General features: G+C 39.5%; 1 protein-coding gene across 14 annotated transcripts in view; it reads left to right on the forward strand.

Annotated features, from left to right (window-relative positions):
- The window catches only part of DLG2 (discs large MAGUK scaffold protein 2), a 982,239-nt gene that overhangs the window by 100,592 nt on the left and 855,545 nt on the right, over window positions 1-26,102 (forward strand). For all 14 annotated transcript variants that reach the window (XM_088159292.1, XM_088159294.1, XM_088159295.1 and 11 more), the window contains one exon: window positions 19,568-19,710. In XM_088159292.1, the coding sequence (XP_088015418.1) occupies window positions 19,568-19,710 (143 nt within the window). The remainder of the gene's footprint in view (window positions 1-19,567; window positions 19,711-26,102) is intronic.

Here is a 26,102-nt window from a genome sequence, read left to right on the forward strand (position 1 = left end):
GTCTGCAAGTAACTCTGGAGAGATTTTTCTAATTGTGTCCATTTCGTCTTCTCTTCCTTCCAGAACCTTCAGTTGGGTTTACTTGTGGTCAGAAATCCTGGAAATGTTCTCTCTTTTTGTCCTGGAGTTTGAATAAGGAATTCCTCACATCTCCTTCTCCCTCTATTTGGAGCTCTTATTCCCAATGCAATCTGATCTCCAGAATTAGGAATATCACAAGTCCTCTAAAATTGCACGTTTGTCTCAACAGTATCAAATCTGTTATAAATTATTCAACTCTTTCCTCTTTCCTCTGAGTTCTGTTATGAAATGTATCTCTCTCAATAGCTTCATTTGTGTCAAGGAGCTCAATATTCGTGTTTGTACTGCACATTCTGATAAATGATTTTTTCTGCCTCAGTCACAGGCTAATGTACAAATCTGGTATATCTCTGACTGAAGTAATCCAAAGAAAATCTGCCTGTTCTTATCTAGGCTTGCCAAACTCTGGTTTTAACTTTTTTTTTTCTGTTTCGTTCTGCTTCTCTGGAGAGCTGTAGTTGCTCAGGTGTTTTTATTGCTTCTTTTCTTATTAACCACTTGTCTTACATGCGTTCTTTAGTTTCTGTGGCCCCCAGTGCCAGGTTTTTGGGGTTGTATGTGTGCATGTGTGGCATAGATTTTTAGACTTCGAGTTAGGCTCTTAAATACTGAATCTTAAATATAGCAAGAAAGTTAATAGATGTCAGAAAATGCAGCTTCTGCAGAACAAAAAAGGTTTATGTATGGTTTTACACCATACACCAACTGGTCTGTGTCAGGGGGGTCATGTTTAAGGCTGAGAAACTAAGAGGTCTAATTATCACTATAAAACAGTAAAGAAACTCTTTATTTGTATTTTTAATTTAAAATTTTATGCGTGGCTTTATGTAAATTGTTCATAGCATCAAGACTGAAGCTCTTGCACAGAGAAATTTCAAGGAGAGGTCAGTAACAGAGAGCAGATTTATGGAAAGTTTTTTTTCCTGGAGAAAATAGTCATTAGGCAGGATCAACATGATCCAGGTGGTTGCTGGCCTTAACACTTTGCAGGCTGAGCAGCACTTACCAATGCACTTATTCCCTTCCTTATCTTTCATTTAGTCATATGCTGGGCAGCAGTTGGTACCCAGCAGGTTTGGGTTTTGTTTTGTCACTTGCCAGGCTAATCAGCAAGCAGCTCATCCACTATATGATTCCTATTATCCTGCCAAAGAGAAATCAGGGGACTTCAGGGAATTGTGCATTCCACCTGCAGGAAAGGAGAGAAGTCAAAAATTAGATTCTGAACTTTTAGAATCATAGAAACAGAGAGTGGTGTGGGTTGGAAGGGACCTTAAAAATCATCCAGTTCAAACCTCACTGCCATGGGCAATAGCTTCCACTAGACCAGATTGCTCAGAGCCCCATCCAACCTGGCCTTGAGCCCTTTTGGGGATGGGGAAACGACAGCTTCTCTTGGCAACCTGTTTCAGTGTCTCACCAGGCTCTCTGTAAAGAATTTTCTCCTTCTACCTAAGAATCACAGAATATTCTGAGTTGGAAGGGACCCACAAGGATCATCGAGTCCAACTCGTCATTGGATGGCCCATATGGGGTAGAATGCACAACCATGGTGTTATTAGCACCGTGCTCTGACCAGCAGAACTCATCTCAACTTGCCCTCTGTCAGTTTAAGGCTATTCTCCCTTGTCCTGTCGCTACATCCCTCTCCATCTTTCTCTAGTCCCTTTAGGTACTGGAAGATGCTGTAAGTTTTCCCCAGCCTTTTCTCTTCTCCATACTTAATAGCCTCAACTCTCTCAGCCTGTCTCCATAGCAGAGGTGCTCCAGCTCTTTGGTCATCTCTGCAGCCTCCTCAGAACTTGCTCCAACAGGTCTGTATCTCTCCTATGTTGGGGTCCCCAGAGCTGGACACTGCAGGTGAGGCCTCGCCAGAGTGAGGCAGAGGGGCAGAGTCCCCTTCCTCCCCTGCTGCCCAGGCTGCTTTGGATGCAGCCTGGGACATGGATGGGTCTCTGGGCTGTGAGTACCCATTGCTGGGTCACGCAGAGCTTCTCATCATCCAGCACTGCCAAGTCCTTGTCCTCAGGTCTGCTCTCAATCCATTCTCTGCCCATTCTTTGTATTTTTCTTGGGATCGCTCTGACCCAGGTGCAGGACCCCTTCCCCTTGGTCTTGTTGAACTTCATGGGGTTCACTCAGGCCCACATCCCAAGTCTGTCCAGGTCCCTCTGGATGGCATCTCTTCCCTCCAGTGAATGACCACACAACACTGCTTGGTGTCATTGGCAAATGTGCTGAGAGTGCCCCAAATTCACTGTCCATGTCACCAACAAAGATGCCAAACAGTGCTGGTCCTAGTAGGACCCTGAGGATCGCAACTCACATTTTGGTTTTCTCCTACTCCCAGCACTATTCTGGCAATCAGATCTTTTTTGGTGTCATTTGATGTGAGAAAACATGATGTATGATAATGGATTTCTCTTTTCCAGACAGCTTAGTCTGTGATTGGGTCTTGGAAGCTATATTTGTGGTCTATGTTTGGTAAAATATTTGGCAACATCTGTAAAACACTATTTCAAATGTCTAGGTTTTGGCTCATTTAAAGATGAATACATTCACCAAATCTAAACTGAAAAAAAAACCTCAAACAGTTTAGGAGAGCATAGTGTTTGCAAAAAGCAGAAAATATTTGCCTCTATTGGTTCCCAAAGAGACTCGTGATTTTGTGGGGAATGCAAGCTTTTTTCACCTATTTCTTAACAAAACAATATCATCATGTGTGGTTGAATCATCTTGTTGAATACTTCCATTACATGGCAGGGTGCTAGTTAAGTTATGGACAGTCACTGACACGGCATTTAGAAAAAGCTGCTAAAGAAAAATCTCTTTTGAAATATGAACTAACAGCAACTTTCAGGCCATAGGTTCCTATAAATGAACAGTGTATGTGAAAGATCATGAACTGTTAATAATATCTTGTACATAAACTTTGCTATTTTTCAGCTGAGCGTGTTTCCAATGCTGTCAGTTTATATTTAACAAGGAATTTTGACAGCTTGTCTTTTAGATCACATTATTCTAGAAGAAGCTTATTTATAATGAACATGATCTAAAATATTAAAGATGTGATTACACCAGGAGTTTTGGAGATTTATATTTTGAATCATGTATTAAGTAATGGCTAAAGAAAGAAATTAAATATTATGGTATGCTCCTTTTTAAAATAAACACATTTTCCTTGTCTTTGATAGGTCATTAAAGGGCCACATTCTTTGGAGAATCAAGGTACACATAAAATAAATTCAGATCTTCAGAGGGAAGAGAAGTGACCACTCATCCCCTCTGTTAATAACACAGTTATTTTTGTTTGCGCTTGAATTACTTCTGTCTTTGCTCCATTCCAGAGATTCTTGGATTTCCATGGCTGCTACTGTAGCAGTGACACTTCAGTTTAGTTTGGAAAAGCAGAATCTAATGTTAATTAAATAATTGCCAGTTACAACTCCTTCCTGCCCAATTCCCCTCAACATTTTGTGAATGCTCAGTTTTTCCTCTCCTACTCCTCTACAGATGAGTTCTTCCATGTTAAGTGTACATAATGCTAAGAGGACTATTTACTTTTGTTTTTAATCTAAGTAGAACAGCTTTGCAACCCTTTCACAAGTGGCAGGGCTATCTGCATCCCTTATGCATACAAATGCAGCTCTGTGTGCCTTAGCCAAAGGGCACAATAGAAAGATTCTCTCTGTGGTTTTACCCAGACACTGCTGTCTTATCGATACAGATCCCCAACACGATGGGTTTCCTCAGAGTGAAACAGGATTCTGCTGAAAGCACAAATCAAGACTTGCTGATCTATTTTTATAAGTTTAAGCATCACAATCCCTTTGTGTGAATAATGAATGTAGTTCGAAGGGACTCCCATAATATTAAATTTTGTGTCTAAAGCCATAGTTTAGTTTACTTCAGATAGTTGACCATTTCTCAAGGATTTAATCTTGTAAAAATGAGTTTATTAATAATATTGCAAATATGTTATAACTGAGCCCTAATACAATATAGTGTCTATGAAATGGAAACATTTTTGGTATTCTTGTTATTCCTTGTGTCTGTCTCCTGTGGTGTAGGTCACAAATATACTATAGAGGTGAGTGGCCCAGTTTGTGTTAGGATTTGCTTAAACCAGTTTAAACCACCCTCTCTGCCTTTTATCAGTTTTAAATTTTTTGCCAATAAGCCCCGCAAGCTATTCCCTTCTCTTAGCAGGGTAAATTCATCATTTCATTAATCATTTAGCAACCTGAGCTTGGTCATGGCTTCAGGCTGCCACTGTTCTCCTGCTGCCCTTGACTGCTTCCCCCTTCACTGTTTCAACCTGGTAATATTGTAGGGTGCTGAAATGATTCCTTATAAGCCTGAAAAGTCCCGGTTTTGGTTGTAATAGAGCAATCTCTCCAGTTTGGCACCTCTGCCAAAGTTTCTCAGGGTTCTGACCTGAGCAGGCATTTATAGCTGGTGCAGATGAGATGGTTCCATCCTGCAGCTGTGTCCTCCTAGCCTTTGTATCTTCTGATGAATGCCCACGGGGCAGCAGAATGACATCCATTCCTGGTGGGCAAACAAACGGAGCTGGCAGCGCCTTCAACAGTTCTGTGCAGAAATTCCCTGGTCCATAGCAGGGAGGGTGTGGGCGTTTTTGCAGGTCTTTCTTTGCTTGATCTTTGGGCTTGAAAACTTGCTGACCAGCTACTTTGATTTTCTGTCACATCAGTCATGGCTCCTGAGCAGCCAGGTGGGTTTTCCTGATGGAACTGTCAAGCTTGTTCCTATGACTTAGTGACTGGGATTATGTCACTTGGTGTTTTGCTCACTAGCATTCCTTTCAGCTGCAGCCTTTTTAGGAAATTAACCGTTGAGAATAGTCCAGCATAATGCACTGCTTTCCATAATGTCCATTAGGTGTCTCCACATGCTGGTGGCTCGTGGGTACTTTAATTACATCTCCCCAATTAACAGCAGCGTGCTCTGCACGAGTTCCTTGAATGGAGTCCTAGATTTCCATAGTGAATAAAATGCTGTCACACTTCTGCTTTCTGCAAGGAATTCTCATTACTGGAAGAACTGGCTCACTCGCAGACCACTATTTGTCAGTTGCTGTGCCTGAGCCTTAATTAACATTGCATTTTTAAGCAGATAATACATAGAAAATGGTAATTCTGAGCCCATAACCACCTGGCTCGTTCCTTCCTACCACTGTGCAGCTATTCTGTTTGCAATGCAGAACAGTAAGAGAAATTACAAGTAAATTTAATATACAGTCATAATGCCATCTTTCAGCTTTCTTGTTTGCAGCCAAAGCCACTGCTGGATCCCTTGTTTGAGCACTAAGTTTTTTCCAGTTGTCTAACTTGTTCTGCCCTGGATTTATAAATATGTCTATGGATTATTTGCTGCCTGGATCATTATCCTGCAATTTGACAGAGTCTCAAAGGGAGAAGTCAGCTTCTCTCAACACTAAGTGCAGGTTTTTCTGTGTATGTGTGTGGTAATAGGAATAATCTCCATCTCTTCCCCTCCTTCCTCATTTTTTTGAAGACTTGGCCTTTTACCTTACTTAGTGTTGACAGGAACCTGCAGGCCTTCTGGCAGCACCACATCTGCACTCTTCCAGCCTAACTCACCTTTAAAGGATGGCTTAAAGTGACACGACTTGTTTTTATTGATTGTGATAGACCTTTAAGGTAGAATGACAAACCATCCCATCATAAACAAGCAAAGTAAATTCAAACTAGGACCCGTTACTAGAGCTTGCCTTTATCATCTTCTGTGCATTTACCTGCCCAGTATACCTTTGTGATATCCCCTTTCCAAGACACCTTAGCATAAAAAGGATCTGTCTACCCTGGGTTTTTGGGATTTTTTTACTCCCTGGTAGGGAATAGCTGTATGTTTCTCCATAGGCTTTTGTGTGTGTTTTACACCCCTTTCTCAACCCAATCTGTACTTCTGGGAAAAGTGAGTTGCTGTAGATGCAGAAGATCTACCTTTGCCAGTATCAACAAAATCAGGTTACTTTTAAAATTTTAACTTACACTTAGTGAATTTGATATCTGGACTCAGGTTTGTAAGTCCTCTTCATGTTTTTCTGCATTTGTGGGAATTTTCAATAATTTATTTTTTATAACTAGTATTTATTATCTTCTTACCTTTGAGATATAATTTGAAATCTTTTCACTTAATTTTAAAAATGAAGTTCAGTTACTGACATGATTTAAAATAATGAACTGAGTTGTATTTTCTGACATGATTCATCATTCCAAAAACTGATATAATATTATTATCTTGTTAGAACAATGCTTGGGTTTCTTATAGCAAGTATAGCAAAAGGAATACAATACAGCAGCCCAGCCTTATCATGTTTGATTTCATCAAAGTATGATAGAAATACTAACAAATTGATTTTCACAACCTTAATATACACAGAATAAGTATCTATAACACATCAAGTGAAATACCAAGGACAATAGAGTAAGTAAGTGGCAGGATCATTGTCAATGCTCTGTTTCCCTGATATCTGTCTACTTTGGGTTTTTAGGGACAAAAAGCATTATTTTTGTATCAATATTTGCATTGTACTGGAAATAATACTCGAGGAAAGTTCATTGTCTTCAAGGTTTTATGAGTGTTTCTCCTGTTCCACTCCACATTTTAAGATGGTTTTAACAGTAAAAAGAATTAGCAGCAGACTTTTGTAGGTGTGCCTGCCCTGACTTTCTGTGTAGTCCTCAGTCTCCAGCTGTAACTTCACTTGATCCATTCAGAAGTTGACTGCAAAAATTGTTTTGAAATAAAACTTTCAAAGTTAATTTTGTTCAACCATATTTACTGAGAAGTCAATATTTTCAGAAGGCTGATTAACAATACATGGTCTTTAAAAGATAATCCTATATTACTGCAGAACTTTGGAAAGGGAAGACCTACCACACTGAAGTTGGTCCTAGATCATTATCTACTAACAGAGAAAACAAACCAATAACACTATGAAAAATAACGCAAATCTGACCACCAGACTTTCGTCCAAGAACAAGTTCTGACTGCAAGGAAAGAAATTGCATCAAAATCCATTGAATCCACTCTGGTTTTCGGTATTGCCTTCTTTCATGAAGGATGCTCAGATTGGGATGCAGTTCCAGGTTAGGGCACGTACCTTTAGGAGTTAACACATGCTCAGCCTCAGCTCCCATTGTCAGGAACAGATGTTGAGTCAGCACTGGTGGCAGGGTGACTGGACTGAGTAGCTGGAGTGTTCCCAGAGACAGCTGGCTCGCCCTCTAGCCTCCCTCTAAGTCCAGAGTGTCCTGTCACCTTAGATGCCTGCCCAACCCATAGTCTTATCTCCAGCAAAATCCAGCTTTCTGGAAGCCCTGTGCCATGCCTGCCAACCCTCTGGCTTTAGCACACAGCAGTGCAATCTCTGCTGCTCCAGATGGCAGCCACTGTGATATCCACCCTGACCTTTGCAGCAGATGTGACAAACTTTCCTTACTTTGAACACAATTCATAGCTAGGCTGGATAAGAGTCCGTAAAATTTGTGTTCTATGTTCAATTTTCGGGCTGCTTTAGTATCAGGAGGTTGACGGTATTGACCTCGTCTGTCCCCCCTCCCAAAGCCAGCTTGATTTAGCATTTTTATGTCTAAGGATGTTGGTCTGAGCTCCTGCTTTGCCATTAATTAAGGTGGGGTCTTCCTCTGTCAGCAGATCACCATTATATGGAGCTGTAATAATTTTCCCTTTGTTTTGTGTGATAGAACACTGGAGCATATGATATGCCAATTCCTTGGCTGTGGGTCACTTTCTTCATTAGCATTTATGCCATGCCCTTTGATTAGCATGGCCCTTTCTGCTCGCTTGAGTTTTGCTGTCAGACATATTTAAAGATGTTGCAGTAAAACTTTATCAATTATTTATCTTGAAAAAAAACGTTAATAAGCACAGTACTATGCTCATAGCTAATTTTCCTGTGGTAAGGATTAAAACTATAAAGAATGGTGAACTTGGGAACATAATTTTTTGTAAAACATTTCCTTCTTTAGGGGACTGAGAGCCTCTCTTTGGAGCACATCATAGTATTATTGCTGTAGAGTAATCACTGAAAAATATTTGCAAATATATTTTTCCCTCTTCACAGCAGAACAGTTGGATGCATGATCTTTAAAGGTCTCTCCCAACCCAAACCATTCCATGATTCTATGATTTATGGATAAATGCATAAGTCCATAATGAATGACAATCTAAATTACTGAAGTAAAAAAGATCATGTACTGAGTCCATAAACCAATCAATTACATGAGAATGGGACATAATGAAAATGGTAGAGAGATTCATGACCTGTAAGGACTTGTGTAAGGGATACAAGATCTTTTTCTTCTTCCAATGGAGACCAGCAAATGTCTGTGAATTTACTGAAGCCTCCTATCCATTGCTAAAACCATAGGAACATAAAGTGAAGCAAATTCAAGCATGACCAAGGAAATCTTTTGATGTTCATGGAAACCTGCAATACAAGGTTAGACCAATTAATGCAGTGACTGTAAATGTTAAGTGTAGACAACTAAAGTCACAGTCATTCCAGTGAAGGGGGTCATTTAAAGAATAATTTATTATAAGAGAGTAGCAATATTAAGAGTTATAGCAGACATTGTGGCAAATATGTTCAAGGGTCGTAAGCCAGAGTTTATGAAGGTATAACCTGTAATAATTTAAACTTGTATCAAAACATTCATTATAAGTGTTTAACAAACATTAATTAATTAAGCTGTGGAACACCATGCTGTGAGCCTATGGGTAAGTCAAAGCATTTGTATCTCAATTTTACAGAAGGTTAAACTGAAGTGCAGAGAGATATATTTGCCTGAGGTCACATAGCAAGCCAGTGGAAAAACTGCAAATAGAATCTGCAATCTGAAGTTCTCATTTCCCTGTTTTTGCCACTTACATCACACTTTCTACTAGTAAAATGGAAGGGAAGAAAGAGGCAACTGAAGTGGTGAGACTTGGAATATAGTTAACCCAGTTTTCTATATGTATTCTTGCCCTTTTTTCCCCACAGCTTAGGCACGTATGAAAGGGGTAGGTTGGTTTTAAATTATTTTGAACTTTGGCTTCTGGGCAGGAAACCAGCTGCACCAGGACTGTGGGGTGGGGGGGAGGTGGAGATGGAAGTTGCAGCCCCATATTTGACTTTGCAAAGCATCTCATCAAAAATGAGGGCTGGACTGTTGCTCAGTGACTCTCAGGTTACCTGGGATTATGTGTTTTGGTGTCAGAGTAAAGCTGGTTATGAAGCACAGAAGGTGATGCCCTGCTAAAAGGCAGAGCCTTGGGCTGAGCAGATCTATATCCTTTTCCACTAAAAGGAGACTGTAGGTTGTTTGCAGAGAAAGGGTAAGAGAGATGCAGAGGGGGAGATGTTCCCAGGTGGCACCTTAAAAAAGAAAGATTAAAGAAGGGAAAGAGTTGGTCTGGCAGGTCAAAGAAAGGTTGTGTTTTAGTGTTTTGTTTTAGCTTGATATTAAAGTGGTGTTCAAAAGGAGTTGTGTATGAAGATGCTTCTTTGTAAAGTGAAGAAAAAGGACAGGAAACAATTACTCTTAATTCTTTACAGACTGCCATGGGGTTTTCCTGAAAATGCTCTTATGTTGCTTTGGGAAAGTGTGTCTGATTGAAATTTCACTTGGGTTTTTAGCAAACTGGGTACTTCTGGGAGATATCTGAGGGGAATGGACCCTGGCTGGGTTGCTGAATATCTGCAGCTATTCCAAAGCCTGCAGGTCCCCAGACCTGTGCTCCAAGAACTAGGTCTTTCATTTACCCTGTTTACTCTCAACCTATTTATGTGCAAGAACAGTGGAAAAGCCTATATAAAACTAATCTGGTCTAGGATTATAGAATGACATACTTTTTTCTGCTTCTGGTCTGGTATACAGCATTTCCCTCCATACTGGGAAATTGGCTTGCAGCTGGGTCCTTTCCAAGATTCAAAAAGAAAAGGTGAGGAAATATATAATCTGATTTGTTTCTCTCTGACTCTTGCCTAAGAGATGAAATTACACCCACCCTTTTTATTTGGCATTTTACAGTCATTTTGTCAATTTTTCCTAATTATCCCTATTTAAAGGAAGACTTTCTTGAACACTTGAGCAGCAAACAAAGTCACACAAGTAAATGATATAACTGAGCAGTTTACCAGTATTGAACTCAATTGTATAAGCACATATTGGAACCAGTCAGAGGAAAGTCTGTTCATGACTGCTGTGACAAACCATGGATCCTCTGACAGGATCAGAAATGCACAGTAATAACTGTAACTGCTGCACAGAAAATAAGAAAAGTCTCTCCAGTAGTGGCTTTGAATCCAACTCCCAAACAATGAATAAAGCCTCATTTTGAAGGTATATTATTATTGTTGTCAAGCAGTGGAACAGGCTACCCAGGGAGGAGGTTGAATCACCATCCCTGAAGGTATTTACAAGATGTGTAAATGTGGCACTTGGGGACATAGTTTAGTGACGGGCTTGGCAGCGGTGCTGGGTTAGCAGTTGGACTTGATGACTTTAAAGGTCTTTTCCAGCCTAAATGTTTCTGTGTTTCCATGATTCTAGACTACATGCAGAGGAATACACAGTGCTAAAAAAAAAAAAAGTGAAAGTTTATCTTTAAGCTTATAGGAAAAGAACTTCATACAAACCATCATTTTTCAAAGAAAACTGTCATTTTCTGAAAGGTCTGTTCGGAGCACAGGAAACCTTGTCTTGACTTCTTAGTACTTCCTTAGCTGTCACCTTTGAACAGTTGCTAAAATTATCTGCACTTTCTGTTGATATAGTTTTCCATCAGAAGATATCCTGGAACAGGTTCAGGTGTTTACCTGGAGGTGTGTGCCCGTGATCCTGTTCTGACTCTCACAGACTGTGTGTAGATCCGTGAGCCCTGGATCACCCGGTTAAAAGGAAACCTTGCCGCAGGATTTGGGGCTTGCTGCTCTGCTCTCCTGCAGCTTAAGCTTCAGGAGCAGCGTGAGAAGGTGTGAGTGGAATATTTGCTAAATCTACAGTGGCTGATTTTAAATGTTTTTCTGTGCATTGTCAAACCTGTCTCATGGGTTTTTGTCTTGTTCCATTGAAAACACTGTTATCAGCCATACTTAGAAACTATAACATATTGTCAGTGGTGAATGCTTAGATCCACAGAATCACAGAATTGTTTGTGTTGGAAGGGACCTTTAGAGGCCATCTAGACCAACCCCTCTACAAAGATCCAGGACCTCTTCCATCAGATGAGCTTGCTCAGAGCCCCCATCCAACCTTACCTTTAATGCTTCTAGGATGGGGCACCTACCACCTCTCTGGGCAACCTGTGCCAGTGTCTCACCACTCTCATGGTAAAAAACTTTCTTATATCTAGTCTAAATTGGTCCTCCTTTTGATTAAAAACGTTATGCCTTGTGCCATCACAACAGATCCTATAAAGAAGTTTATCCTCATCTTTCTTATAAACCCTCTCTTCTCATCTGTTGTTACTCGTTTGTCAGTCCTGCTTATTGTGGTGGGATACATTTTCTTTGACCCTCAATCCAGAGTGCAGTTCTTATTTCTGAAAAAATGACTAGAATGTGTAGGCAGAACTGTAGTAATACACTCAATATCACCACTGAAAAGGCTTAAATACTGACTTTACTCTCTGATTGATTGCTTTCTAGTTTTCACTTAACATGAACATCGCTCATGTAGAAAGGGCTGCAGCAATTATTTTGTCTCCTCTGTGCATAGCTATCTGTGTTGAATGTTTTATTCTCCCTGGATATTGGACAGCTGCCTTTGAGGTGCATATTCCTAGCTGAGATTTTTGGAGAGCTCTGGTTGTATTTTGGATATATTGCAATAAACAATGTTGGTAATGTACTGCAAAACCAGAAATACTCAAAGTATGTTTCTATTTCATATATTCAAATAACTATTGGACATCAGTTACTAACTAATTAGTTATTTACTATAGCCTGTAGAGCGTTTCAGAACTTTTTTTGATAAAAAGATATAATTTTGTTCAGGTCATTAGTCATTACCTGCTTAGTAATGGTTCCTGCCTCCAAGAGTTTGCAATCTACATGTATAAAGGATCACAGGATTATTGGATAATTCAGTTTGGAAGAGACCTCAAAATTATCTAGGCCAAATAAAAGGGATTTGTTGAAACTCAAGAATCAAGACAGGTTAATAACAGAAGCCATATTTCTTGCTGCCTACTTTGGTACATGTTCTACCAGAGTATGCTGCTTTTAATAGATTTAGGAACATTCATCAACTGTAGGGAATTGGCAGAAGACTGCTTCCCTGGCTTTCACTGCACTGTTTCACTGCCTGCATGTCATAGAGGACTTTTTTTCTCCTGCAGTAGCTCTTGCTGTTGGGTTGGTATCTATGTTTCTTGTGCACCAAAGGCTTGTGTCTGAAAACCTTGCAAGCAAGGCTGCTGAATTTCATTTTGACTTGAAATATCTTTGTTTTACCTCTGCCTACTGCAAAAATAAACCTTGAGCTTTTCCTTGATTGTTGAATCTGACTCCACCTTTATTAATGCAGACCAAAGGCAAATACATTTGAGCCAGGGGGTGAGATGCAGCTGAAATGGGCAAGGTGTTTTTGACTGCTGCTGCACTGGGGGATGCTAATGGGGGCAGATTGGAGCTCCCCAGGGCTGTGAAGCTATGAGCCAGCTTGACAACTGGAGCTCTGCCATTTCTCACGTGGGTCAGTGCCATAGGCCTGCTTTAGTTGAAAACTCACCCTGTTTCAGAGTAGGTTTTAACTTCTCTTGCTTTTTATCTTCCCTCTCTTAAAATGGCAATTTTACTCAATATGGAAACATTTTGCTTGAAAAAAACCCACACAACATAATTGCATTGGGTGAAGCATGTTATTTAACCTCTCTTTGGACTGCTTCCAGCAGCAGGGCCACTAAAGCTCTTTACTGGCAGGCTGGTACAATCTATGATCAGTTCCCTGCTACTTGTGCTGCCTGAATGAGTTTTCCATCTTGAACAACATCCTGCACAATTCGCCTTACTCCTACCTAATAATTCAGACCAGATGGCTGAAGCTGACCCAGCATAATCTACTCCCCAGGATATAAATGATGCCATTTAGACATACACTGTTATGTTCCCTTAGTTAAAAAAAGGATTTGCAGCAGGAGCCTGGAACAACTGACTTTATTTTGATCTGCAGTGTTCTGCCAGACAGTAGTCATTTGTGCTGGGTTACACAACATTAAAAGGTATGTATGAGACACTATCCTACACATAGACAAAAAAACTGCCCCAAATTTCCCAGAAAGGGAACAGCTTGTGTTTGCGTGTTGCCTTAGACCCCCATTCCACCTTGTCCCTGAATGCCCTGGAAAAACAGATGGGACTTACACCGCAAAGCAAGTCAGGGCACTGGCACAGTAGAGGAAAAATGAATTCTTGGCTATGGACCTCTAGAAAGAGGAGAAAAAAAACCCCAAACCCTTTCTTTTTATCCTACAGAATATTTGTTCCAGTTCCCAGTTTGGTTCTATAGAAATATGATACACAGAGAGCTCATTCCTTGGGTAATGGGATTCTACATCGTTAATGCTATTACAGTTAATTGCAAAATTGTGCAGCTGTCTGCAGAAACAACAGACAACTTTTGCAGATACCAGAATTTTGATGCCATTGCTAAATCCTCTCAAGACATAAAGTGAAGGGGGGTGGTAGCAAGATATATGTAAGGAAATCTTCCTGTATTGCTAAGCACAGATGAAGGTAACAGCTTTTGGAATAGCTGTCAGCAAAGTGGAGGTCAAAACATGCTGTAGGGGGTAGGTGTCTGCAAATTCAGTGGATTTTGGATAAGGTTTGATGCATGGAATAGTTTGCACTGCTCTTTTACAAGTAGCTACATGTACTGTCGAGTCACTGGGGAAGCAGCATTTGCTGACACATGCAGTACAACTTCAGGCTAAGCGATGTACAAGATTATCCTTTTAAGCTTAATTGTTTGTGTTGTATAAAATATAGATGGTATCAGAAAGCCTGGCATTGTGTTGTTTGTTACTGGAATACAGACAGTATTCCAGTAACAACACTTCTTCCCCTTCCTTTTTTAAATGCAAAAGAGGTGCTAGAGATTTTATCTCCACTTCTTCTCTAGTTTCCTTTATGTTCCCTGTGTTCTGAATCCTGAGTTTGGGATCTTGCAAATCTATCCAAGACCAGGTTGGATGGGGCTTTAAGGAACTTGGTCTAGGGGAAGGTGTCCCTGCCCATGGCAGGGGCATTGGAACTAGATGAACTTTAAGATCCCTTCCAACTCATATAATTCTGTGATTTTGTGATTCACTACATAAGCTGCATTGTAAAACCTGCACAAGCTCAGGCTGAGCCATTTCACATTTTGCACTTGTTATGATCTGTTTATAAAGAGATGCCTCTTCCCAAATTAAGGTGCAAATGAGACCATATGCTGAAGTCAATAGTACAAATTTAATTTAACATTAAATGTGATGTAGAGAGAGAGAGAGAAATAGGAAAAAAAGCGAGAGAAGAGAAAGTTTAAGTAGAAAATATCACCACTGAATGGATCCCATGGCATCCCACTTCTTCACCCTGGTGGTGGGGCTCCCCAAGTCATTCTTCTCTGGTATCATCTTTATACAGTCTAAGTTTTGGGTATCCACTGGGTATAGGTACCATTTCCATAACTTGGGAGTTGTGTGTGAGCAGTTTTTCCTTTCTCACAGTTTGCCACAGTGGGATTTTTTTTTGTCCAGATGCTAACCAAATCTTCAACTCTGTTAGGCCTGGAACGAGCTCCTTCCTACTGTACCATCTACGTTTATCTCATGTTTTGTTGTGGTGGTTTATTTTATAGCAAGTGTCTTCTACGACCTTGACAGTGTTTTGAGACAGGCAACTGCATTCTGTAAGTCCTTACAGCACTTTATTACCTTGGAAAACCGATCTTGTTGTTCTCACTCCCTAACCCTTTGTGTCAATTTGGTACATGGAAAGTGCAGCTCCAGGTCAGCTGGTATTAGAGATTGGGATAATCCCAGTTGCTTGGTATGCTGGGATGTGTGTGCCTTGATGGTTACGTTTCTGAATGTCCATGAAAGTACTGGGATGCATTTGGGACCTGCCAGTGCTTCTCTGTGTAGGTGGAAATCATTCAGATGCCAAAGCTATCTCATGTACTTCATCCAGCCTTGGGACTGAATACCCTGTTTCACACAACTGAAGACACCAAGATGCATAAGTGGGAACAAATGCTGATCACCTTCCCCTTCTGACCTTAAATCATACTAGTGAGTATCTCAAATAAAGGAGAAAGCTTCTAAGAGTGAGAGGTTCCTGCCTTGTTCCCAGCACACTGAGGAATTATTTCCAATTTTCTCATGGAGCTGTATCTGCCCTTCCCAGCAAAGAGAGTTTTTAAGAATGGAATGGTGTTGTCTTGAATCCACTGGTGATTCTGAAGCCACTGTAAGTGGGTTATTGATTACAAAGGGCTGGACACATCTGGTCTGCTCATATGTGGGCCTCTGCATTTTGACCCTGCTGGTTTGCTTCTCTTTGAGGCCTTGGGCAATTTTCTCAGCCAACACTATATGGTTCTTAATGTTTGTTTTGCTTTGAAATGGAAGGAAATATGAAAGTGCATGTTGTTATTATTCTCTTCCTTTAATCTTTACTCAGAAGTTAGTCCTCTCAGACCTTTAATCATCTGTCTTTGTCTGAATTCCCCTCAATTTAATTCTATCTTTATGGTGCTCAACTGCTTACAGATGAATGAGGAATTGTATTGCTTTATCTCATTTTTTCCCTCATTAGAATGCTGGTGAAAGCCTGTGGTCACAAAAGACAGATAGTAGTTTAGGCTTTTTTTGCCTTTTTGTATTATTTAACCCTTTGCTATCAGAGCTCTAAAGTGTTTCTATCACAAATGGATATTGTCATGCATATAAATTGGAGGAGAAATTGCACTGGAATAATGGTTGCAGGCTACAGCATCAGCCACAAAAAAGTCAGAAAATGGCAGACTTTAGACAGCCTGTTCAGCTCTGTCTGATTACATACTTTTTTCTCTTTATGTAGCTGCTGTCTGAAAGAAAGGTCATTCTTTTATGTAAGACATTGTGTCTTCTCCAGTACTTATTCCTTTTCTAAGCTATTTTTGTTTAAATTTTCTTTAAAATATGTGAAGTTAGAGCAAGCACAAGTCTGAACATTAATAATTTTTTTAAACAATAGTAAAAAACCCAAGACTTCAAACTGAGAAGTGTCTCCAGCTCTAGTAACAGACAGTGCTTCCTGACATATCTATAAAGGACCCTGCTCACTCCTGCAGAGGTCTGTAAGGAAGGAGAAGTGGGGACTCTTAGAGCTCTCCTGCAGAGAGCAAATGCAGCCAGCCACAATCTGCTTGTCCATTGGCAATTGCAAAATGCTGCTCTATCATGCTGATATACAGAAAATTTGTTTTTCCACTTCCCCAGTGATGGCGTTATCCAAAATAAAATAAGTCACACTATCTCTAGAATTACTTTGTACTAGAATATATATATATATATAATCTATTGTCTGCAATTTCTCTTTATGTAGCAAAACTGACAAAATATTTTGGCTAGGCTACAGGGAGAGCAAGCAGAATTTATTAAACAAAGTAAGTAATCTCTTAAGAAGTAAATGCACAAATTCTGTTAGATAATCCAGTGAGATTCACTGACACTTTAAACAAACATGAATTAATCGCTTAACAAAATGTTTGGAGCAGTAAAAAGATTCAAACTGAAGATGTGTTTTGTGCTCACAGAGTTCATTAATAGTATTATTGCCATTTCTACATGAAATCTGAACTTGTTTTCATGGGAGAGAATATAGTGCCAGGAAATGCTAGGTACACATTTATTTTGTGTAAGAAGTGCCCCATCCCTGGAAGTGTTCAAGGGTAGGTTGGGTGGGACTTGATGCAATCTAGTCTAATGGAAGGTTACAGTGAAACCATATGACAGTGACCATGGCAAGGGAAGTGGAACTAGATGGTCTTTAAGGTCCCTTCCAACCCAAGACATTCTATGATTTCCGTTCTCTATAATAATATTTTAAACTTTTTTTGGAATTATTTTTCTGGAAATCTCCCCTAGGAGACAGACTGTATTTTGCTCATTTTACATAGTAATTACCATACCCCTATGACTTCTCTTTATGACTGTGGTTCCAGTCCTGATTCTACAGCTGCTGGCTCCCATTCTATCCTCAGTAGCATTCAACACTTTTCCCCTCCTAGTATGATTGCACCTCTCATGTAGCAGAGATTACTTGATAGAGCAGGTTTTACTCTGAGCAAATTACAAAACCTAATTTTTTCCAAACCTTGTCTGGCTGCAAGTTTCTGGCTGCCCTTGTTCCACAGAAATGGCATTTTCAGCTTATGGAATTACAAAGCAACCAACTAAGTGAATCCTCTGTGCTTTCTTCTGTGACCACATAAGTACTGAAGTGCTTTTCTCTGTGCATCAGCGATCATTATTCCAGCAAAAGCAACCCGTGGCCTCCTCAGAATAGATAAGGACCTTTACAAAGAGACTGAGATTTTAATATTTATTTTGCACATGTGCATACACATGCAAATGTGGCTCACACATCATTTTTAATAAAACACTAGGGCAAAGATAGGCTTTGAAGTTAGGGGGAAAGCACCGTTCTACTGTACCTTGACTGAATACTGTCAACCCAATTAATACTCTGATAACGTCAGTGATGCCAGCTGAATGCCACTGCCAGAGGGCAATTTCTAGCTTATTTCTGCAAAATATTTATCTAGAGATAATTACATATTAGCCTGATATATTTTACTTGCTGTTGCAATACAGATTGACCTGGCATTGAACCATATATTACAACAGTTTCAATTGTACCACGAGCATTCAAACCAACTATAAAAAGTTCCCTGTGTTGAGAATAGTGAAACTTTTTCTCATTGCAACTATCCTGTAGATTTTTGTTTTAAAAATAAGTTTTAGTTTTAATGTGGAAATTAAATGTTTGTAGTAATATGAAATATATATTCTTACAAATACACGTGTGAAATAAAAGTTAGTATGGCAAAATGGGGATCAGCCTCTTCTCCCAGGTAACCAGCAATAGGATAAGAAGAAATGGCCTCAAGTTGTGCCAGGGCAGTTTCAGGTTGGATATGAGGAAAAATTGCTTCACTAAAGGGTTCAAGCATTGGAACAGGCTACCCTGGAAAGTGGTGCAGTAACCATCCCTGGGAGTGTTAAAAAAATGAGTAGATGTGGCACTGCACAATATAGTTTAGTGAGCATGGTGGCATTTAGTTGAAAGTTGGAATTTATTATCTTTGCGGTATTTTTAAACCTTAATAATTCTGTGATTCTTTTCTTCCCATTGTACATGAAAAATAGAATACTTAATAAGTTGGAAAGTCATAAAAAGAGTTAGAAGAAAAGTTCAACTTTAGCTGTTCCTAAAGAGAAGGAAGCGAGACTTATGATATCTGGCCAAAGACCAAATGAGAGAACAGGCACAAACCCTATAAAAAGTTTTTCCTTTGAGGTCCCAAGGGGTATCCAGGTAGATGCAATCTCTATCTTTCTTATCCAGGTGAAATTGTTATTAAATCAAATAATGTGAAGTTTATTTGTTCTTTGATAAGTCAATTATCTCCACTAGACAATGTGCCACCTCTTGTGTGTGACTATCTGACTAAAAATTTCTTGACCAAGGAAGGAAACACGTTTTCCTCCCTCTCCCTTGGTCATTATGTGCACAGGTTTCAGTACAATTGTTTTCACTGCTTGATCTTGTATATCTGATTATACCCCATGGAAATAAATGTGGTAGAAACATCTGAACCAGGATATTTTAAGACCTGTCTTGTTGGTTACTCTTGGTTGAAACCAAATATTACCCAGCCACTTCTGAATGGCAACGGATTGAAGTGGTAAATCCACAAAGTCTTCCTTCAAGTTGTGCACTGCACTTGAAAAAAATGCCAAATGTACCTGGAGATAGGGCTGAGAGTGATTCAGGTGCCTTGGATGGGTGTCAGCAAGTTTCTCTTAAGGTATTTTACATTTGCAGATTTCTAGGTTACTGGTTAAAGTGATCTGTGACTGAATTCTCCCTGTTAAAGGATCTGTTCTGCTTATATTGTTTAGGTGTGCCTCTAAAATTTTCTTTGAATCTCTTCTCATAATCCTATTCCTTTACATTTTTATGTTTTTTTCTAAAGATCTCTTTAAATTGTGAGTATGAATCAAGAATTTCATAGAAATTTTAGAAAAAATCCATGTATATTGTTGCTTTCTACTTAAAATGCAATACATGTTTATTGTTATGATGATAATGTGTAGTATGTATCTAAAGAAAACACCAGGGAGTCAAGGCCAATGTGGCAAATAATGTCTTTTACTTGCTCCTCTTTACAAACAGATATTCAAGAGTTTTATGAAGTGACACTGCTAAATTCCCAGAAAAGCTATGAGCAAAAAATAGAAGAAGCAAATCAAGTTGCAGAGAAATGGGAGAAGACAACATCTGCTACAGACCATGAAAATCTGCAGAAAAAACAGGAGGTAATTTAAGAGATTAAGAATTAAAATATCTGTAATGAGCGAGATGTCTCAAACCTGAGAAAAGCCATGCAATGGTGTATGAGATGGAAAGGCTGAGTTAATTAAGCCATTAGATTAGGGTGTGGAAGATATATACACATATAATGTTATCCTTCTGACCTTGACTGTGTCACAAACTTCTTTATCCTTTCAATTGCAATCTGTCAAAGAGAAAGTACAAAACTTTCATTTTCTCATTCTTGGTGTACTTTATCTGATACTTAGTGCCTGTGATTACCCCCAAAAGAGAATATATCTTCTCTACTTGCTGATAACCACTGAGGTTATTAATACTCCAGTGATTACATCCCATGTGAAAAATTTAATATGACTTTTCACATTTCTGCAAGTGACATTGGACTGAACTTTTCCACAGTCCAAATTCACAGAAATCAACCAAAATAGTCTCTGCATGAGGAACAGTTACATAGAAGAAGGTTACACACCTTTGCTTTTTCTCCTGTAGGCAGTGGAAGCATTCAAAACCTTTCTTTGTCACCCCCAGCTGTAATCTGCCTTTGCCAGCCTCCAGATTATTATTAACTATTTTAGCAATCTAAACTACTTGCCTCCACCCACATTTGTACTTCAAAGATGAAAACAAACCCCACAGAAGCAAGCAATGCATTGCTCTGTTCTTAAACAGTGAAATAGAAATAGGGTGGGCATGGACTACAAACTGCAAATCTCCAGACCAGAATCAAAGAGGAGGGAAGTGTATAAAATTTTTCATTGTTGTCATGGTAAGTAAGGCATTTCAAGTTTTAAAAGTTGTTGGCAAGAACTTTCCCATAGGCATGACTATTTTTAAGAGCTTTCCTCCTTTTAAAAAATTTCAGACAGAAATTGTAGTTCTGCATGACATTTTAGATATGATTGTTTAAAAAGATAAATTGGAATTGCAGGCGGCTAGAACAAAACTCTCTGAAGAAATGAATAAATTTATTGTAAAAATTAATTAGCAAAAGAAGCTTGCAGAATTAATGAGAACAAGCATTCTGGTTTTGAGTGAAATCAGATCAAATGAGTCTTAACACTAATGTAGGATATAGTCCATGAATGATTTAACATTTGAGTCACAGTTCAAAGGCACAGACAGCTAATATCTGTCTTTTTAAAAATTTTTTTAAGCACAAATCTTTATGCTTTAAAATGGTAAAAATGTATTCCTGTTATCTCTTGGAGCATCTGATGAAGACAGTGGACACACTCTTTCTTTATTCCAGCCTCATCAAAGTATTTGACCCTCAACCCCATCTTCTTTAAACTCATTGCTATCTAAGAGGTGTGCTGCTGGTCTTGCACAGGGGAATTTGAACTCTGAATTCTATGCTGAGGGATAATAGATACAGGGCCAGCTCTAAACTGTTCTCATTTTATGAAAAAAATGTTCTGCTTTAAAGGAAAACAATACAAAACTATAGCATAGAAACTTGAATAGCCTTTTCAAGGCTGACAGTCAGAGTCCAGGGTACCCTTTTCAAATTTGCTGTCTGTCCGTAAATTTCATCAGGGTAATGGGAGAACGAAATGTTTAGTCTCTTTAAAAATCATATATATTTTAAGGGTCCAATGCAGGCAAAAGAGACTGGAAGTGTCAAGTGTAGGCTTTTGGTTTTTTCCTTATGACAGCCCAGCATACTATCGGAGTCAGAACTGATTAGTGCAAGCTGGATGTACAAGCTGCTGTACAAATCCAAGATAGCCCTTTGCTTTCTATGAAAAATTACCATATGAAAATATAATCAAATAATCTAATATAGCCTGTAAATTATTATTCTTGGTCGATTCCTCATGGAAAATGACTGCTTTGTACTTCCTTTTCCATCCTCAATTACATGTCCCAAATTTGGAAAGAAAAGGCCTCCCTTCTTTCATAGAATCCTAGACTTATGGAATGGCTTTTGTTGGAAGGGACCTTAAAGATCAACTAATTCCCTGGGCAGGGACACCTTCCACTAGAGCAGGTTACTCAGAGCCCCATCCAACTTGACCTTGAATGCTTCCAGGGATGGGGCATCCTCAGCTTCTCTGGGCAGCCTGTGACAGTGCCTCACCACCCTCACAGTAAAAAATTTCTTCCTTATATCTAATCTAAACTTCCTATCTTTCAGTTTAAAGCCATATTCCCTTGTTTTATCACTACATGTCCTTGTCAAAAGTGTCTCTCCAGTTTTCTTGTAGGCTCCTTTCTGGAAGGCTGCAATTAGGTCACTCCCAAGCCTTCTGTTCTCCACACTGAGCAATCCCAATTCTCTAGCTTTCCTCATAGGAGAGATGCTTCATCTCTCTGAGGATCTTTGTGACCTCCTCTGGATGTGCTCCAGCAAGTCAATGTCCTTGCTGTGCTGAGGACCCCAGAGCAGGATGCAGCACTCTAAGCCCAAGGATAACCAGTCAGTCCAGAGGCCATCCTGCTTTCATGCCTTCTACTCAAAACCTTCATTGGCTGTGTGTTACTTTTTCTATATAAATTGGTGCTTTTTCTGTATTTATTTTCAAATCTTAATTGTTGATAAAAAGGAAAGCAGCTTTTACTGTCCAGGACAGGTATCCTGTGAACCCTCCTTTGTATTTATGTACTTGCTTTTCTGGAAGTGTAGATTTTTAGAGACGAGAAAATGTGTTAGATTGCAATACTGTACAAATTTGCCACCTTGCATCTGTGATCACTATAGTGATTTTTAGCAAACTGGTGCTAGATCTCACAGCATATTGGGGCTGGGTCTTCATCTCTTTAAATAGATGAGAAAGGGTCATGACCTATCCTATAATCTCCTATCATTCTTAGAGTGTGCCTGGAAGAAAGATGTCTCCCAGACTCAGAGACTGTAATTTTGAATGGTCTTTGTAAAAGCAAGTGAAAAGTCAGTGGAATATAAGAGCTCACACTATGTGTTCTGGTCAGAACCAGTTGCATCCAAATTTTTAGCATGAATGCCTCCACGTAGCATCCCATGGCTACAAACAGTGGAATTAACAAAAAGTGTTGGGGTTTTAGTGATACTTAGTGTTTTGGGGTTTTTTTCCTATGCTTTTTTTTTTTTTTGGTTGTTGCTTTGTTTTGTTTTTTACTTGCATGCTTCTGGCTAAATTCTGTGCTGTTTAGGTTTTAATCCTGAAGGATCCCTAGTCCCCATGAAACTGAGAAATATTTAGGTATGGACTATGCATTTAAACATCACGTCCTTGCTTTATGCTTCATCATTAACAGCTTTGTTGGTTGTCTGAATAAACAGTGACTTCAATGTTTGCAGATGAAAAATGCAGCATTACTTACCATCACATTATTATTGCATTTCGCCCTGTATAGAGACTAAATATATGTGTCAATGTATCTGGCAGAGCTGTAAATATCATAGACCAAAATAATTCAAGTGGGTGGGTGTTAGTGAAAAGGAAGAAAGAAGGACCTATATGAATGTGTTTTTTGGGTGAATTTATCCATGTTGCTTTCCCTCCTGTAAATGCAACTTAACAAAATCAGCTTAAGTCAGTGGATAGTTTCAGAATCAATGAAATGGTTTTTGTGCCACGTTCAGATTCACTAGAAATGTTTATTAGGTTCTATTTGCAAAGGCTTTTTTTTGTTTCATATATTCAGATAGAAAGCAGGGAATGTGACATATTGGGCACTAAATTAAAAAGTCCAACATGTTCATCATGAGGTAGGAGCGCTAGAATATAACACTTAGGAAGACCTAAAATACCCCTGTTGTCCATTCTTTTGCCCTGGGGCAGATCAACTGCATTTGAACCGTTCCTGTCGTGTTTGCCTAGTCTTTTCTGTAAAACTTCCCACAGTGGAGAGTCAGCTATTTCTGCAGGTAACTTATTTCCTCACTGATGAAAAGTCTTTCCTGATGACAAACTGGAGTTTCTCTAAGTGCAATTAGAACCCATTAGATTTTGTTCAATTAGCAGTAGACATGGATAACGTTTTATTTAGTCTTGCTCCAAAAAGCACTTAAACATATCACAGAATCACGCAGCATCACAGAATGGTTTGGGTTGGAAGGGACCTTAAAGACCATCTAGTGCCAGCTCCCTCTGCCATGGGCAAGGACATGTTCCAGTAGACCAGATTTCTCAAAGCCACCTCCAAATGGCCTTGAACACTCTCAGGGATGGGGCAACTACAGCTTCTCTGGGTTCCAGTGTCTCACCATCCTCATTGTGAGGAACTTCCTCATAATATTCAATCTAAGCATAATCTCTCTCAATGTAAAGCCATCACCCCTTGTCCTATCACTATGTATTCTTGTAAATAGTCGCTCTCCAAATTTCTTGTAGCCCCTTTAGGTACTGGAAGTCCTCAATGAGGTCTCTCTGGAATCTTCTCCAGGCTGCACAACCCAAGCTCTCTCACCTGTTTTCATAGAAGAGGTGGTCCAGCCCCCTGATCATCTTTTTGGCCTCTTCTGGACTTGTTCCAACAGATCCACATCCTTCTCATGACAGGGATCCCAGAGCCCAATGCTTTACATAACAATATATAACAATATTATATTGTTATATATTAACAATAATGCTAGGTTGCAGTAAAAAATTCTTGTCTTCTGGGATAGCAAATATTTAGTTGTCTTAGACTCTTCTCAAAGGAGCTATACTTAGAGTTATGAAATATTTTAGTTTCCAAAACAAAAATCCTTGAGGCACTTTGAAAGGCAATTAGTGTTGACATCATGGGCACTATATATCTCTCTATATGTCTCCAAGTATATAAAAAAGAGTTCTGGAGACTACTTTGCAAGATTTATGTATTAATGAAAATACTAACTCAGGAGCTGGGAACTGCAGGTTTTCATTTCTTACTGTTCTGTGTGCTTCCTGGAGGACTGTATGTAAAGTTTGAGAAGAGAACTTTAAGTAATGAAAGGGAACTGGGAGTTACAGTGTCTGAGGTATCTCACCATATGGAGATATCAGTTATGAGCCATATGTATGGGGCACTGCATGGGCAGAAACAGTTGTTCAGGATTAAAGTCCACAAAGCACAAAATACAACTATAAACTAACAAAAATGAATTCCAAACGTGGGACAAGATGTCATTCCCTTAAAATCTGCATCATCAAGAAGTTGATACCTTATCCTGATTAAATTTCAGAGCAATGATCTCTATTCTGTAAATAAGACCATAGCTAGATGTCTCTCATAACATGCATAAAGGTGATACATTTTTCTTTATGAAGAAGCTACTTGGTTAGGATGTTTTCCAAGAATGTGGAAATCCATGTACAGCCCCCTTCTTGACCAAAGAGGAGCTGATAGTATTTCTCTTCTCACCCGTAAGAGTGCACTAAGAATTATGCTGGTGGGTATTACTTAGCTTTTTCATGTTGGGATGTTGTCCTTTTCTGTGAAATAATTAAATATTTACTGGGACAGAGTACTGACATGTGGCTTTATAACATAGAGTTTATAGCCCTATTACTGCTCTGACAAGTACTGAAATCTAGGCTGTTTTGTCTTCTTTAGCATACCCAAGGGTGGAACTGTCCCTCTCCAGCAAGTGCACAAACACCAATGTTGAAAAGTCATAAAGGCAAAGCCCTTCTCCCTGTTTTCTCTTCACTCTTTTCCACCTCCCCATTGTCACCATACATATATTTAAATCTGGAAGGGGGAGGATTTAACAGAAAATATTAAGAACTCCACTTCAAATGCCCACTGTATCCCAGGGAGCCGTATGTTCATTCCTCTCAAACTGCATTTAGGGAATGCGGGATGTTGCGTTCAGTGGGAGGGTTGGTGACACATAGGGGAGGGAGTGTAGCTGGAGTTCACCTAACTGAGCAGGTTGTGCAAGTATGCCAGAAACGTGGGGTTTGTGGATGCTGACAGTGCTTAGACATGGGGCTGATTGGTATGGTCCAGACATATGATCATTTGGGAACAAACAAATGGCAGGTGTGCCTACCTAGAGAACATGGCTGTGTAGATGTGACACTACCAAGATAACATGTCTCCAGAGTTTCTGAGGATCTTGACTGGTTTAAAGCTGAGTCATTGCAAATTGCAGTAATAAAGCATCTACTTTGGCAGAAACCAAGCAATAGTTATCTGTCCACGTAGCCTGGTACCTGACTTCCAGTGGGGACCAGGAGCAGATGCTCAGGAAAGAATCAGAAAAGACCAAGCCTGTGTATTGGGTACTTTAGCTGTTTTGCAAGTCTAATCTGAATTTGTTTGAACTAGAAGCACAGAAAGTGTTCAGTGCTGGGAAACTCAGCCTTACCTTGTTTTAAAAACATTCAGCATGGTATTCACCGCAGCTGACTGGGGATGTGCCCAATCTGCTGCTGGGAATCATGAAGACAGGATTTGTTTGTAATTTCACCTCTGCCAAAGA

Source organism: Sturnus vulgaris, chromosome 2 (genome assembly GCF_052056855.1).
Source record: "Sturnus vulgaris isolate bStuVul1 chromosome 2, bStuVul1.hap1, whole genome shotgun sequence".
In the NCBI taxonomy this organism is placed as follows: Eukaryota; Metazoa; Chordata; class Aves; order Passeriformes; family Sturnidae; genus Sturnus; species Sturnus vulgaris.